General features: G+C 49.0%; 1 protein-coding gene across 1 annotated transcript in view; it reads left to right on the top strand.

The window, feature by feature from the left end:
* The window catches only part of LOC138492940 (uncharacterized), a 334933-nt gene that overhangs the window by 278699 nt on the left and 40754 nt on the right, over positions 1-15480 (top strand). Inside the window, exon 12 of the mRNA XM_069620230.1 lies at positions 13282-13682. Within this exon, the coding sequence (XP_069476331.1) occupies positions 13282-13682 (401 nt within the window). The remainder of the gene's footprint in view (positions 1-13281; positions 13683-15480) is intronic.

Genomic DNA, 15480 nt, shown 5'->3' with positions numbered 1-15480 from the left:
AAATACCCATGCTCTACAGTAGTTGCACAGCCCCAGGAATTGCTGCAGTTCCCTCACAGTTTGTGGCATTGGAGTGCTTGAAATGGCCTGTGCTCTTTGTGGTGCAATCTTTCTTCCATGTTGGGATATAAGTTGACCAATGTAAAGTACCTGTTCTTGACAGTACTGTATCTTTTCCATGTCTACCTTGTAACCTTTTTCAGCCAATATTGTCAACATCTTTAATGAGTCCTCTCTGCATTTTCTTTCATTTGTACTGCAAATTATTATGTCATCCACATACTGCAACACTGTGCTTTCCACTTCAATGTTACCCAAATCCATCTGTATTACTCTATTGAAAATTGAGGGTGATTCGCAATACCCTTGTGGCAATCTGGTATGCTTCCACTTTGTGTTTCTGTAAGTGAAGCTCTCAGATCTTGTGAGTCTGGGTGCAATGGTATTGAGAAAAAAGCATTTTTAGGGTCGATCACTGTAAATCGTGATGCTTCTGCTGGAATGCCACACAATATTGTGGCCGGGTTTGCTGCTACGGGATATTCTGCTTCTACTATGTTGTTCAAGGGCCTGAGATCCTGTATGAAGCGCCAAGACCCCCCTTTAGCCTTGCGCACTGGGTACACAGCCGTGTTACATGGTGATTCTGAGGGGACCAATATGCCATTATTTATAAGGGCCGTTATGGTTTCATATATGCCCTCATCTGCCTCTTTTGACAGTGGGTACTGTTTCACTCTGGGGAGTATTGCACCTTTTTTCAATTTTATCCTTACTCCCCCTATGCTTTTTATGCACCCCACATCATAGGGGCTAGTAGTCCACAATGATTTGGGTACCTTTGACATATCCTCCTTAAAGAAGGGGACTGGGGTGCATGCGGGTGCCTCAAGTGCCATTGCAATTTTCTGTGCTACTTGTTTGTAAGCTACTCTTAGCCATATTTCTACACTCATCATGAACACCATTTCACCTTCCTCCTTTTCTTCTGAAAACAGCTCCTCATCTGACACCTGGGTGAGCCTACATCCTTCTGCTAGTGCTATCACTGCCCTCCATGCTCTTCCTTCTCTGTCTTGGGCATGTACAGCAATGTAATCAGCTGTTGCAATAATGCTCTCAATGTCCATTAGAACCACCTTTCCTTCTGGTTCATTAACAGGTGTTTCTGGTCTGAACAGATAGGCTGCTGGCCTCCTCCATATTTTCCCTTCTATCCCTGGCATCCATGCAATTTCCATATCTGTCCCATACTGGAATAGTTCACCATCTACTGGCTCCACCCTAATCGCAGTCTGTCCGCAGTATGCTTGCATAATCTGTCGTGCTGTGAGCATGTTAATCCCTGGAGTAGAGCAAATTATGCCGTCCTCAGTAAAGGAGATCGTCATATTCAACCTGTTCATTATGTCTCTCCCCAGTATATTTACTGATGAGGCACTATAATATAGAAGTGGAACTGACGGATCATAATCTCCAATAGATAAGGGAATGTTATCAGTAAACGGAACCAACCCTCTAGCCCCAGAGAATCCTTGGGTGTTCATGGCTTCGCCTGACATCTTAAATTTACCTTCCCTTATGCAAGACCGGGTCGCCCCGGTGTCAACAAGGAATGATAATTTTTTGTCACCTATCGTTACCTCTATGCGTGGCTCCTCCGCACTATTAGGTGTTACTGACAGGATGGGACACACCAAGGCTGTCTGTGGGCTGTCCTATTGAGGGTACAATGATTGGCCATTTCCTGTGTAAGGGTTGTGTCCCAAGACCGTCACCCTACCCAGTTGTGTTTGCTGTGCTTGGGGTTGTTGTGTCATCGCTACCTGTTGTTGTGGCAGTGAATATGTCTGTGGCTGTTGTTGTGTTATTTGTTGTTGTTGTTCATTTCCCTGTTGCAACGTCTGCTGTTGCTGCAGGCCCTGCTGTTCCTGTGAGGGCCTTGGTTGTCCCTGTTCACTCCATGATGGTGTCCCTGGTCTAACTCTACACGTGCGTGACATGTGCCCTAATAGTCCACAACTCCAACACACCGGTGGTTCCCTACTCTGCCATGGGAAGCTCCCTGTGTTGTCCTGGTATACTGGTTGCCCTGTGGGGTAGGAATTTCTAAGTCCTCCCACCTGCTGTTGGGTGTTATATCCGTATCCTCTCCCTCTCATAAATCCTCCTCTCCCCCTGTTATAATTATAATACCCAGCTCCTTGCATTGGGTGTCCTCCTCCCATGTTGGTTGTGTATGGTTGCAGTGGCGGCGCCTGTTGTGTTACAGTCTGTGAAGGTGGTATTTGGGCGGAATCTTGTGCAGCCACTACTTGTGTGGGGCTTTGGGTCATTGTTGTAGGCGTAGTTATTAGTGCCCCTTCCATTGTGTATTTAGTAAGTTTTTTCTGTACTAGTTTAGCCTCTTCCGTTTTCCTGTCCTCTTCCTTTTGTTTCATTTTTCCTTGCCATGTCCTGCAATGATGCACTATAGTCAGTTGGATTTCTGGCCATGGTTTTGCTTCCATTCCCACTACTTTCTTTAGTTGTTTCTGAACTCCTTCTGGGAGCCCTTGTACTAGTATATGATAGAATATTGCTGGTGTTTTATCCCATTGCTCTCTAGTTTCCATGCGCCACTTCTCTTGGATCTCCTGGATATAATCAACAGGATCTTCATTCTCACGCATCTTGCGGGAGGTAATTGCTCCTATGTCTGATGTGTCTGGGTACTGTACCCTCAGGGCCTGCCACAGTGCATGTCTGCAGTTTGCGAATGGTGCCCCATCATGCGATGTGTTTGTTATTGTTACCCCATGGAATCCCGCTCTCTTCCAAATGTCATCCGCTCTATCCCCTAATATTGATATTAAAAGGCCCTTTACATCTCCTACTGCCAGTTTCTGTCCTGCGGTGTGTTTTTCCATTTCATATATCCACTTACCCGCACCTCCACTTAATGATGGGAGCCTGCATTTTATATTTTCTTTATCTGTATGCTTCCAAGGGACATACTGTGGTCTAACCCCTCCTCTCTCCAAAAGTGGCATTAGGTTATGTCTCGTTTCACCCTTTGTGTTCCATAATATCGAGTCCTCACACCCTTCCTCCTCTTTCCTTTCTTCTACATCTTCAATTTCGTCCTTATTACCCCTGCTCGTAACTCTTTCTTCTCCATCTTTTCCCCTTCTTCCATCATTTCCTGTATTTAATGTGGGCATGTGTATTCGTCTGTCCTGCCTGCGACTAGGGAGGTCTCTAAGCCGACATGCATAGGGTGTCAGTTCGTCTGTGATGGGCGGGAGTTTTATTTTGCGTAACGAGCGTGAGGTGGTTGAGCATGTAGGGTGCGATGGGGGAGGGCGTGATGGGGATGGGATGGTGCGGCCTCATGTGTCTGTCTTTCCGCTATTCCTTGCTCTCCCTCCTCACTTCTCTCCAGCTTATCCTTTCTCCTACTGATCCATGGTGAGTCTATGTTGGTCCGGGTGATGTATAGTTTATCTAAGCTTTCCCTTTCACTGTTTCTTCCTTCCTTCTCCACTCCTTCTTCTTTCTCACTACAAAAGTCAGCCATAAACGGCACCCCCCACTCTGTCTTTTTCCCCTTGACCGTTACTGTTTGTAAGTCTATTAGGTCCAGTTCTCCTTTTTCTCCTTTATCAACCGCTCCCCTTTGTGCTGATGTTGTTGCTACTTCTGTGTTTCTATATACATCCCCCCATGCTCCACTCTCCCTTCTCCTATCTTCTCTTTCTCCTTCATTTCTCTCCTCCATCTCCCTACTATTTTCCTCCCTTTTCCTTTTTAATTCCTCCATCACTTCACTGCTCATCTGTTCCAATATTCTTTCATCCTCTTTCTTCCTTTCCCATTTCACCCTTTCTCTTTCTACTATACTCTCTATCACCCTCCCTTCTTCATATTTCTTAGTTGTTTCTGATAGTAATCTCCTCTTCCACATTGCCATTTCTTTTCCCTTTTCTTCTTCTTCCCTTTTCTTCTCTCGCAGCACTACTCTTGATACCCTTTCTGCTGCTGCTTTTACCCTTTCAGCTTCTCTCCTTTGCTCCTCATTCCGTTCCCTTATTTTTTCCAATTTGTTCTTACCTTCTTTCCTTTTCCTCGCTCTCTCTCTCTCCTCCCTCTCTAGCTGTTTGATCAATTCATTCTGCTCATCCCTTAGCTTTGCTAGTCGTTTCTCCAAAATCTCTTCCTTTTGTCGTAATAGCTCTTCCCCCCTCATTTCACTCTCCCTGGCATTATCCTCGTCTGTTTTCTTTACTACCTCCTTCTCTTCTCCTGTTAATGAACCTCGTAATTTTAATAATATCTGTGCAGCTACCCACTCATCATTTCCTATTTCCACAGTCTGGTCTTCTCCAGTCCTCCCCTCCCCTGCTGGCATCTTCCTATGAGCCACATATGGTGGAGGGCTGTATGCCGGGTTCGAGTATCCCTCAGCCGCCCTTAACTGTCCTCTTTCTATTTCTCCTAATTCTCTTAAAGGGTACAACCCCCCTCCCTCTGTTTTCACTCCCTTTGCTATGGGTATCTCGTTGCTCGGTTCCTTTTTTATGTCATCTGATGTATTATTCTTTTCTCCTCCCTCTCGTCCGTTCCCCGTGTTCTTTGGGTCTTCACTCCCCTTTTTCCCATCCTCTCCTTCCTCCTTAATCTCTTTCTCTTCCGGTATTTCCCCCATAGTGAACATTCCATTTGGTCCTGGTCGGGACCCTTGGAACATCCTCCATAAGTTAAACACCTCCACATGGTTTGCCAACTTCTTCCCCTTGTATGTATTGTGCAGATGGTTTAGCAGTGAATGTTGGGCATATGGATCGAAGCTACCATTAGGCGGCCACGGTGTTAGCATTTTGTTATCCGTCCCCTGGTCCATTCTATGCTATACTTAATCAGTTTCTCCCTATGGGGTGGCAGTGTTGTGCATATGTGTTGTAGTGGGGTAGTGATGGTGTTCCCCCACCCTCCCGATCCTGTCCCGTATGACATAATAGCGCTCCACTTGTTACCCTTCCCCTATCTGGTAGCAGTTTATCTCACTAGCAGTTTACAATATACAACCTTATATTGTTACCTGGCCCCGTAAATTTGGGGACTTACGATAATCCGCTAAGGAAAATTATAAAAAATATGGTGCTTTACATTTGTATATTTTCTTCTGTCTTTCTTTCTTTATACAACACCCTTACGGCCCCCTGCGGCCGAGGCGCACATAGCCCCCTGCGGCTGCGTACCCCTTATGACGCTCTTATACAGTCGTCCTATTTTCACGTGCTCCGCCCCCTTCTACACTTGCCGTGGCCGGCGTTCTCCTGCGCAGCCACGCCCCCCGTTTCTCCTTTCCCCGATCAACTCATTTACCGTTTATCTCCGTTTCCACTCCCTTACCACAGTTCTCTTCCCCACCACTCTCAAAACGAAGATGCCTTGTGCTCGCGATATTCTATTAAAGCCCTACTGGTGACGTCACCGATCTCTTCGAGCTACTGGTAAGTTCTTCATATATTCTTTAAGTTCAAAATACACTTGCAATCTACCCCCGTTAACCCTACAGCTGTCTTCCTGTCACTCCTGGAACAAGGTAATCAAATCAATAATATAATCGGACTGCCCACACTGCGTCGCCTCGCGTGTGATACGCCCCTCAACAGGAGGGCTTAACCAGCCAATTATCTTCCGTATTGGGCAACTAACTAGCTACCGCCTACAGGGAAACGTCATCTACCTATCGAGTTTCTTGCTCGAACAATAGGGATCCTCATCTACTCATTGATCAATAAATGCCAAATCGTAGGAAACCACACACACCCACCCTTACACGTAGTCGCTACCTAGGCCAATCAGTTTCTACGAGTGGCCGCACGTGATGTTTTCGTGCTCCGCCCCCCTCTCTCGCGTGACGTAGCCGACTGCTCTCGCACACGTTTGACTACCATTCATTCCATTGCCAATACTAAATTGTCAAACCTTCGCCGTGCACCTGTGCAACACCTCCCACCTCCCGTATTTAATTCCTCCCCCCTCCCTCACAATTTCACATTGCTTGTTGTGCGTGGCATGCTCACCAAGTTCTCTTGATGCGGGGCCGCTCGACTGCGTGCACCCCTCCAAGCGGCTCGCCACCTCCCCTCGTCTGGACCACGTCTGGACACTCGCCAACCGCGGGCGGGATACTTCTCAACCGGCTCCCGAGGGCCAATATCCGGATTGCGCTGTCAGGTCTTCTCGCAGCTCCGCGATGGTCCTGTAGTCCTCAGAAGGGGGCAACAGCAGAGGGGGCCGCGCCGCCGGGCCTCCTCGCAACGGGAGTGCCTGGAAAAAGTAAAAATAAAAAGGTGGATCTTAAACAGATCTCAGCAGTGCCTCCAACTTGTCGGGGGGGAAATTCTGCCGGGGTCGGCCCGGCCGTCCGCAGACCTCCGGGCAGGGAGGCCCCAACTCCTCCCGTATATCCCAAAAGAGATAGAGTATGAGACACACGCAAGAAGCAAGGTGACTCTGCTGTTTATTAGACAAAAAACGGCAGGGATGGGTCAAGGAGCGTACGCGTCCGTCCTGACACACACACAATCGTAGGGCTTGCAGGCCCTTTTTACCTTAGTATGACGCGCTACTTGCGTCACCTTGGAAAGTTAGCAAAAAACCTATCGCCACTCTTAATTGGTTGCTCGAGTGGTAGGGTTAGTATAGCATACGTATAGAGATCAATATTAGTGGACAAGGGTTAGTCAGGTGATATATCTGGGTTGTCCCTACAATTAGATACATGAGAATTGTTACATGAAGACCCCTGATGATTGGTTAATGTTAATGGCGTCAGTGATAGGAGCCCCATGTTCTGATTGGTGCGCCCGCGAGCTTCCCAGCCTGGGACCATCGCTGTTCCCAGCTCTCGGTGTACCTGTCATTTGCAACAATGTTTCACTATGAGTACGTGCAGACAATGTGAGGACTTATTCATAAGCTGAAAGGCCGACTACTCCCACTGTCGCAGATGTCCATTGAGCCTTTTAATTGTATCTGCCTATGTCTTGTAACGAGGGATCCAGACGCCTTCTTTCTCCTGGGCTTGGCATCCTGTCAGGTTCGGCTTGGTCACGTGAGGTGGGACCGTGTTTGAGGCATAATTCTGCACAATTAATATTGTTTTTCCACTGTGTGCCTGGTTTAATTTGCAGGTGTGGCTTTAACGTTGGTGTGCGGCGTGCGAGGTTGCAACATCGTGCCCTTGATGGTCTGCTTTCGGAATGTGGGTTTGCAACATTGCGACCTTGGCTGTTTACTTTCGCCGGGCTCATTCTGCAGGATCAGCAACCTGACTCTTGTTCTTTTAACGTCCATGGAAGCTCTTGCTTGCGGCCTACTTAGGCCGGGTGTATAGGTGGAACCGTTTGGTGCACAGGCGCTTTAGGTTACAGTACCATATTGTCTTATGACCAGTATCGTGTCTTCATTATATTTCTCATTGTGGCACCTAGGGTTAGGAGAAGCGTAAGCAAGCTCTTTAGATGAGTTCATGATGCGTCTTGCGTTTCTGCATTTTGAGAGCCTATGTGGAAAATAATAAAGGTGCACGTCAGTGAGTATGTCTGTCGCCTACGTCATAGCACTGAGTATATTCTTCGTGTAGATTGGTGCGGGAGTGTCCAGTGTGTATATTTGTACAGGTGTGCTGACCGTTGGCTAGGTCGTCATGGCATCTCTAACGACGTGTAGGTTTTAGTCTAGTTGATCCGCGCCGCAGGTGTCGGCATGGCCAGGGCGGGCTGCTGGGCAGGCAGATGGACACATCCGTATGTTCCTGTACCAGGGTATTTGGTCGTCTGGTAGATGAGCAAACTCTTCTCGTGGCGGGTGCCTGGGCCGTGACCCTTTAGGCCAAGCGCGAGAGGTGAAGGACGGGAGCCTGGTCTTCCATTCTCCCACTTCAAGGTGCTGCCGCTGCCTCTTCTGACTGTAATGTCTTCTTCTTCTTAATTATCGGATGCATGGGCGGACCCATGCAGGCGCTTCCCCATCCTGAAGGATGATGTGCACCAGACCCACCAATCAATACTTAGCTTACATAAACTCACAACTCCTCCCAGCGCCCCGTTTGCCTCACAAAATCCAACATCACACTATTCCTCCTCCTGCCTCTCTCCCCTTCACCTCCCCACAAAGTCTTCCCACTCAGCTCAGCCACACCCAGCGCAGACAATCAAACCCTCATCAATTCTCTCTCCTCAACATGTCTCTCACACCTAAGCAGAAAATGTCCCACAGTCTCAGGCACACCACACACCGCACAATCTCTCGACTCACGTTTCCCCACTTGAAACAGACAATCATTCAGTCCCGCATGTCCTATCCTCAACCGATTCAGCATCACCTCCTCCCCCCTCCTCCATTCCAGACTCCCCGCATCCACCTTCACTGACACTTTCCCACGAACACCAAACATCCACCTGCCCTTCACCCCACTCACCCACCTCTCCTGCCACTCATCTATGACCCGTCTCACCACCACCGCCTTCACCTCATCCACACTCAAAGGTAATCTCACATCAACCGCTCCCCTTCTCATACCCTCACCCGCCGCCAGATCCACTAACTCATTACCCAAAATACCACTGTGACTGGGGACCCACGCCAACTCCAAATCCATTCCCCCGTGTACGCACAGATCAATCTTCCTCCTGATGTCCATAATCACGTCCTTCCTATCACCATCCCCCACCATAATCGCCTGCAACCCACTCAATGAATCTGAAAATATCACCACCTTATCTAACCCCAACTCGCACACCCTATCGACCGCCAATGCAATCGCCACCAACTCAGCCGTACAAATTGACACATCATTCGTCAATCGTCCCACTTTATACTCCCCAGTGCTTTCCAGATAATACGCCATACCCACTCTCCCAGACACAGGATCCTTCGAACCATCCGTAAACACCTTGCATCCTTCCTTTCCTGCCACATACGCCTGGCTCAAAGCTTTAATCTCGCTCCGCAATCCTCTTTTCTTCGACACCACATTCGCTAACTCCAAACACACCTTTGGAGACCCCATCATCCACCTTGGCCATCTCTCCAAATCCGTATCTGTTACAGTCATCAAATCGCCCACACCCCACTGCACTCCCTTTTCCCACATGTGAAACCCAAAAGTGCCTCCTTTCCTCCTCCACCGGTCTCTATAATAATCACACTTCCAATTATACTTCAAACATTCACGCACCGGATGAGCCACACTCTTCGCACTGCACTTCACCCACCATCTCATATTCAACGCATCTCTCCTCAACCCCAACGGCATCTCCCCCACAAGCACCTGAACCGCATTCGCTGGAGAGGACCTCATCACACCCGAACACACCCTCAATGCCCTTGCCTGAACCCTGTCCAACCGCAACTTCTGACTTGCCGTGAAACCCACTGACACTTGACATCCGAAATCCATCACACTCAAAATTAACCCCTTATACAACATTCGTAGACACTTCTGTTGAGCACCCCACTCTTTCCCAGTCACCGCCCGCAACAAATTCAACCTTCGTTAGTACGCAGGTACTACGTGACATTACGGAAGTCAGAGGCTCCCTATGATCACATTCGCACCACTAGGGGTGGGGCACAAAAGGGCGCCTTTCCTGATGGCCATCCGCCTTTGGAATCCTGCAGGACTCGCACAGTGGAACAAAGACGGCTGCTTTCGGGTTCAGCGTTCCTGGCTTCCCGGACCCTGCCAAGCAAGAAAATCCCTGACTCGTCATCAGAAACATGATCGGTACAGCCCGAAGTTTCTTTCAACTCCCAAAGAATGCCGAACGATATGCACAGTTTTACTGTGCATAGCGTTCGGCATTCTTTGGGACGTATTTCATGCTTTATTTACTCCTGACAATTTTGCCCCTTCTGTTTTTGTTGTGGCTGTTACGTGCCACTGTAAACCCTGCCGATGTAGCTCCATTAAGCTTGGTGAAAACATTGCATATGTTACCAAAATAAGTCCACGTGTGTTACAAAAATAAGTCCACGTGTTTACCAAGTGAAAAAAGAGACTTGACAGCCACCTCTTTGCCAAAGTCTCTCCAAATTCTTACTTTGTAGCCTTCTAACGATGCAACCTCTCCCTCGAAAAACGGCAAAAATGCACTCAAATTCTTAATAATTGAACTTGAGGAAACATGTCATGATTTGCGCAGCTCAAAAGTTGCTTAACGCACTTAAAATAAATATCAGTCTTCCGCCCGTCCCCGCCACTCGTATCTGGCATTATGCATTAACAGCACATAGGATGGCTTTCCACTGTTGTTCTACCGTGGTGCACCTGCGCTCCCCATTCCCCCTTCAATCACACAGGGCAGAGTATACCAGGCCATGAGCAGGGGTGTCTGGAAATGTCTGAGGGCCTCCATGGCCGACATCCTGGGTACTCCGTCTGCCTACTGTACCTCAGCAATATCAGTGCACTCATGTGGCCCAGATGAAGGTTTTCAAATGCAAAGGGCAGTGGAAAAACGGTATACATGCTATTTTTTCACAGAAGCAGCATTTACATTGTTACATCCCCAGTGTAAATATGTAATCACACCATCGACCGGTTTTAAGGACTGACAAGACTTACCTTATAAAGTAATTTATTGGGTTCCACGGAATTCACAACATTTTTAACATCATCCATTCTGGAGTACAGTATCCTAGACTAACACAATGCTAACAGCGTTGGCTAAATAAACGGTTTCGGCTTTTGAGACTTTTGATATCCATATTTCCACGCACTCAGAAATAACATAAGACAGGTTCTTCCTCCAAGTACCACGCTGGAGACCAGCGTGGTACTTGAAGCGCTTTGAAACACATTGTGTATAGGCGTTATATAAATAAACTATCATATCATTAAGCATGTTTATTCTGCCCGGATGTACACTTGTAGTCTAAGTGTAGTACATACATATCAGCACAGAAAACACTGGCCCATCCACACATCAGGCCAGCATACTCCAACTGTGTATGGCCCTCATTAATGGAGCATGCAATTGCAGCATTGTTCACACAATTTTGCAGCTGCAAACGCGTGCGAGTAGCATGCAGTTCTGCGATGTTAAAAACGACTGAACTAAGGAGCACTACATTGACAGAGGTCAATTGTTAGTCTAACACACTTTGTTATGGACTGGGGTACCTTGGTGTCATTTGTTTAGCAGTGATTTATTGACTTTGGGTAGGAGTTCCTTAATGATGTAGTTTGGGAGGGGCGCACGTGGTGCGCTGGCAGTGGCGCGCAGTGGTAGTGGCGCGCGGGGTGTGGTGGGAGTGGTGTGCGGGGTGCGGAGGGAGTGGCGCACGGGGTGGGGGGGTGCATTCCTACGGTTTCGCCCTGGGCACCAAATGGACTAGAAACTGCCCTGGTCAAAGGCCTTATATAGCCCGCACCTCTCATGGTCCTGCTCCCCCTCCTTCCGTCGCCCCCCTCATGAGGTGCTTCAGCCCCCTTCCGTGGATAGGGGCCAACTCCTAGTCGTTCGTTCATGCCGCCTTTCCTCCTGTGTTGGGTGCCCCTACTGAGGGCGGCGCCCACCGTTTGCCAGCCAGAGGTCGGCGCGTTCGCCCACCAGGACAGTTTTGGGAAACTCTCCTGTCTGGTAAACTTGTGCCTAGCGGCGTTATATTGTGGCAATAAACCACGAGGCGGCGGGCCAATACCGGCCGAGGTAATGCCCCCGGGGCCCCTAGTTACAGGCCCAAGCGTAGCGAAGACCTTAACGAGGCCCCGGAGTCATTACCGCGGACGGTATTGGCCCGCCGCCGAGTCGCTTATTGCTATTAGCGTTCCAGGTGCTGCAGGTTTGGGAAAGTCCTTTTCCCTAGTTTGCAGCCCCGAAACATAATTGTTCACGAAACCTTTTCACGCAGCAAGAGTTTGCTGCATGAAAAGGTTTCTGTTGCAGTACGCGCTGGATCTAAAAAGACTACACCACGGGTACGGCTTTCTTAACTCGGAGCAGCAGGGCACCATTTTTGTTCCTTTTGCTCCATGTTAAAATTTGAAAACGAAGGTTCATCCCATTTGCCTGACATCGATTACCGTATTATAAGGAATTAAAATAAGTTAATATATGTGGAGCAGAAAGCAGAATAAAAGGAGAGACAGAGAAGATATGGAGTCTATGTGCTGAGTTTTTATTTAGGGATATTCATGTAAAGTGAATTTAGAAAAGAACACATTTTAAAGAGCAGTAGGTAAAAAAAAACGAAGTCTGCATCCTTCTTCACTTACCATGTCCTCCTCCTTTAGCCACTTCACGACAGATTGATTTCCTGTCAAGGCGAATGTCATCTTCATTTCGGGCGTGCTCATGATTGAAATGCGTAGTCTATGGAGGGCTGTATGCGTCGCGTTTCATTGTTTTGGGGTTGCGGGCAGTGAAGGAAAAGAATGCTGGATCCTCGGAGCGTAGTGAGAGCGCAGAGGCGAGCAGAGAAGATTCGCAAAATGCGGCGCATGAAGGTGAGATTCACAGAGTACCCGGCACGCGAGGGACGCTCATACGTCCACGGGAATACCGTGTGGTATGGCTCGGAAAACAGCCAATCCACGTGTACTGTTTCCCGTGGACAGCGCGTGCCGGGTACTAATGCTGAGTACTGCCCTGTTTCTACGCTGCTTTAAAGCTGCCTGCCCCATAGGTGGTGATCCTGTCTGCATCCTCTGTCATGGCTGGAGTCACACCTTCTCTCAAGCAGGTGCTGGGAGAACCGAATTGGCAGCACTGTGCTACCTTTTGCCAACGTGGCTCAGCCCGCATCCCGCAAGGGTGCCCGTGGCATAACCCTCAGCCGAGATTAAAGCTCCTCACGTGCGAGTGGCTGCAGTACATTTGCCACAGGCCTCGTGCTGCACGAAGTGCAGCACGATAGAGGGCCTGGGGAGTTAGGCGCGGGGTGGGGGGGACAACCGGCGGGAAAACAAAAGGGAGGGGCAGCCAGAGCGGCGCCCCCACCCCCGGCGTTCCCAGGGAAACGCACAACAAGTAGGACCAGGTGTGAAAGGAACGGGGGGAGGACAGGAAGGAGCGCCGGCCCCCAATCAGCACAACAAAAGGGAGAAGGGGTATAAGTTACACAAGAAAGCAGGGCCAAGTCACAACCAGGTTAGGAGCTCACCTCACTCGGGTAAGCTCCCAGGGCCTGGAAAAGGGTGACAAGGATACGTTTTGCCTCTGCGGGCTTAGACGTAGTCCGTGTCTTCGGTTCCCCGGTCACTTTCGCCTCTGCGGGCTTAAGCGTCGGGAAGAGCAAAGGACGAGGAGGAGCGGAAGAAGGAAGACCCACCTCGGCTCGGCGGCACATCCAGCAGCGAAGAGCGGGACCCCGGAAGGCGAGAAGAGGATCCGACGGCTTCGTGGCTGCGAATCCGGAGCCGCAACCAGCCGAGGGTGCAAGACCGCTGCAGGAAGAACAGGCAGTGGAACCAGTCGGGAGGCCGGAGAGCTCAAGCAGGCGCCGGCTACACCCGGAAGAAGAAGACCGCGGCAGCGGAGGGGAGAACTGGAGGCGTAACAGTTCGGAAGAGGCGAGAGAAGCCAGGCAACACATCGCCGAGCCGGAGAGCTCGAGCAGGCGCCTTCTACCCGCGGAGGTCACGGAAGAGCTTAGGGGGCGGGGCCAAGAACACGGAACACGCCGTACAATCTTTAAAGCGGCAGTACATACTGCCAATCTCGGCTAAACTGGAACAAACGGCCGGAACAGGAGGGTAACACCGGAAGCAGAGCCCTGTGGCGCTCTAAGCAGCGCGGCAGGCGTTAGAAACTGAAGGTGACAAGTTCGAGCCTCGGAGAGGGCAAAAAAAAAATAAATAAAAAAAAAAAAAAATTTGTTTACTCGTGCCAGTTCAAACAGCAAAACTATAAAGAGGAACAAGCAACTAAGGGAGAGGCTACAAGATAAAGGGAATGATGGAAGAAAAAATAAGAAGAGCACAGGAATTCAGCACATGGGCCAAAAAAGCGGAAAAAGACTATGGGGCCAAATGGGTCCTGGAAGTGATGCAAAAGGAAGAAAGGGCTAGGGCAATGTCGCCCCTGCTGCTGGAGGATTCCACGGACAGCGACGAGGAAGCCGCGGTACCCCAAGGGCAGAAGAGGGCAAGAGGTTTGGCGGAAGAGTCGCAAGAACCAGAGAGGCCTAAGAAAAAGCGGAAAAACAAAGGTATCGTAAAATTAAATAACAACATTAACAAAATGATTAAAGTACTAAATGCAAATGTGAAATGCTTAAGGGCTCAGGGTATATCGCCCAGAGCCAAACAAGGAAAGAAAAGAGAGCAAGATAACACAGGTTCAGAATGGGAAAGTAGTGAGGATGAAGAGAGAGACCACCTGCGAGCCTGGGTGAAAAAGAAAGGGGTAATAGGTAAGGGAAAAAATACAGAAGGCAGGCCAGGCGGGGGTATGGGGACAGGGGGGCAGGGGCCAACAGACAGCGGGAATAACACCCCTACACCAGGGTTACCCCAAACCCCAAACCCTACAGCAACGGCAGCACCTGCAGTAGCTGAGCCAGCCACAAATATGACAAAGTATGGGAGACCCACGATAGGCAAAGATGCACAGGGGCGGTCATTGAAAGCGCAAGCCTGGCATATTAGTGACAAAGTTAAAGAAAAAATATGGAGAAAGGAGTTGATAGACATATTCACCTTGTTAGACGTACAGAAAAGGGGCCATGATGTAGCAAAAGAGGACATAAAGGAGGACGAAAAAGGTTTATTGAAAAGATCAGCAGTAGTAAGGAACTTTGACAATTGGACAGCAGCATTCCAGATAATGTCGTCCATCATTTTGCAAAAATTCCCTGAGGACGGCCCATCATTAGTCACCTATCAGCAGAGTGTACTGAAAGTTTACAAAGCATTTGGGGGTGATGCATGGAAAGAGTATGATCATGAGTTTAGGAAAGAGATGGATTGTTTCCCGGATATTGGGTGGGATGAAGAGAATTACAATCTGTACATCTTTAACGTATTAAAAGAGAAATGGGACAGCAGGGAACAGTCAAACGCAGGCAGCTATTACAGAAGACAGTATGGGTACAATGATTATAGGAGCGATTACAGATACAACAACAGGAGGTTTGAGGGTAGTCGCGACAGGGCCAGCGAGCAGAATTTTCGGAACAGGCAGTACGAGGCACAGAGAAGTTGGCAGAGCAACATACCACCGACAGCACAAGGGGGTGGCAAGGGAGATAATGGGGGTCCAAGAGCACAGCCGGGACAATGAAGGAATTTCGAGAAAGGGGTGCCATGCAGCTGGGGAAAGAAATGCAAATTCAATCACAAATGCGAGAACTGTGGGGGGAGCATATTACCACTAAATGCACGAGAACAGCATACAATAAGTACAGGGGATCAGAGAAGCGGAACTAAAAGGGTAGGCGAGAAAGGGGTCACCCCAGTGAAGATAGAAAAAATGGAGAAAT

The sequence above is a fragment of the Ambystoma mexicanum genome, chromosome 10, assembly GCF_040938575.1.
Source record: "Ambystoma mexicanum isolate Mex_15411 chromosome 10, UKY_AmexF1_1, whole genome shotgun sequence".
Taxonomy (NCBI): domain Eukaryota; kingdom Metazoa; phylum Chordata; class Amphibia; order Caudata; family Ambystomatidae; genus Ambystoma; species Ambystoma mexicanum.
The sequence above is the reverse complement of the archived record's forward strand: the minus strand, read 5'-3'. Positions and strand labels throughout refer to the sequence as shown.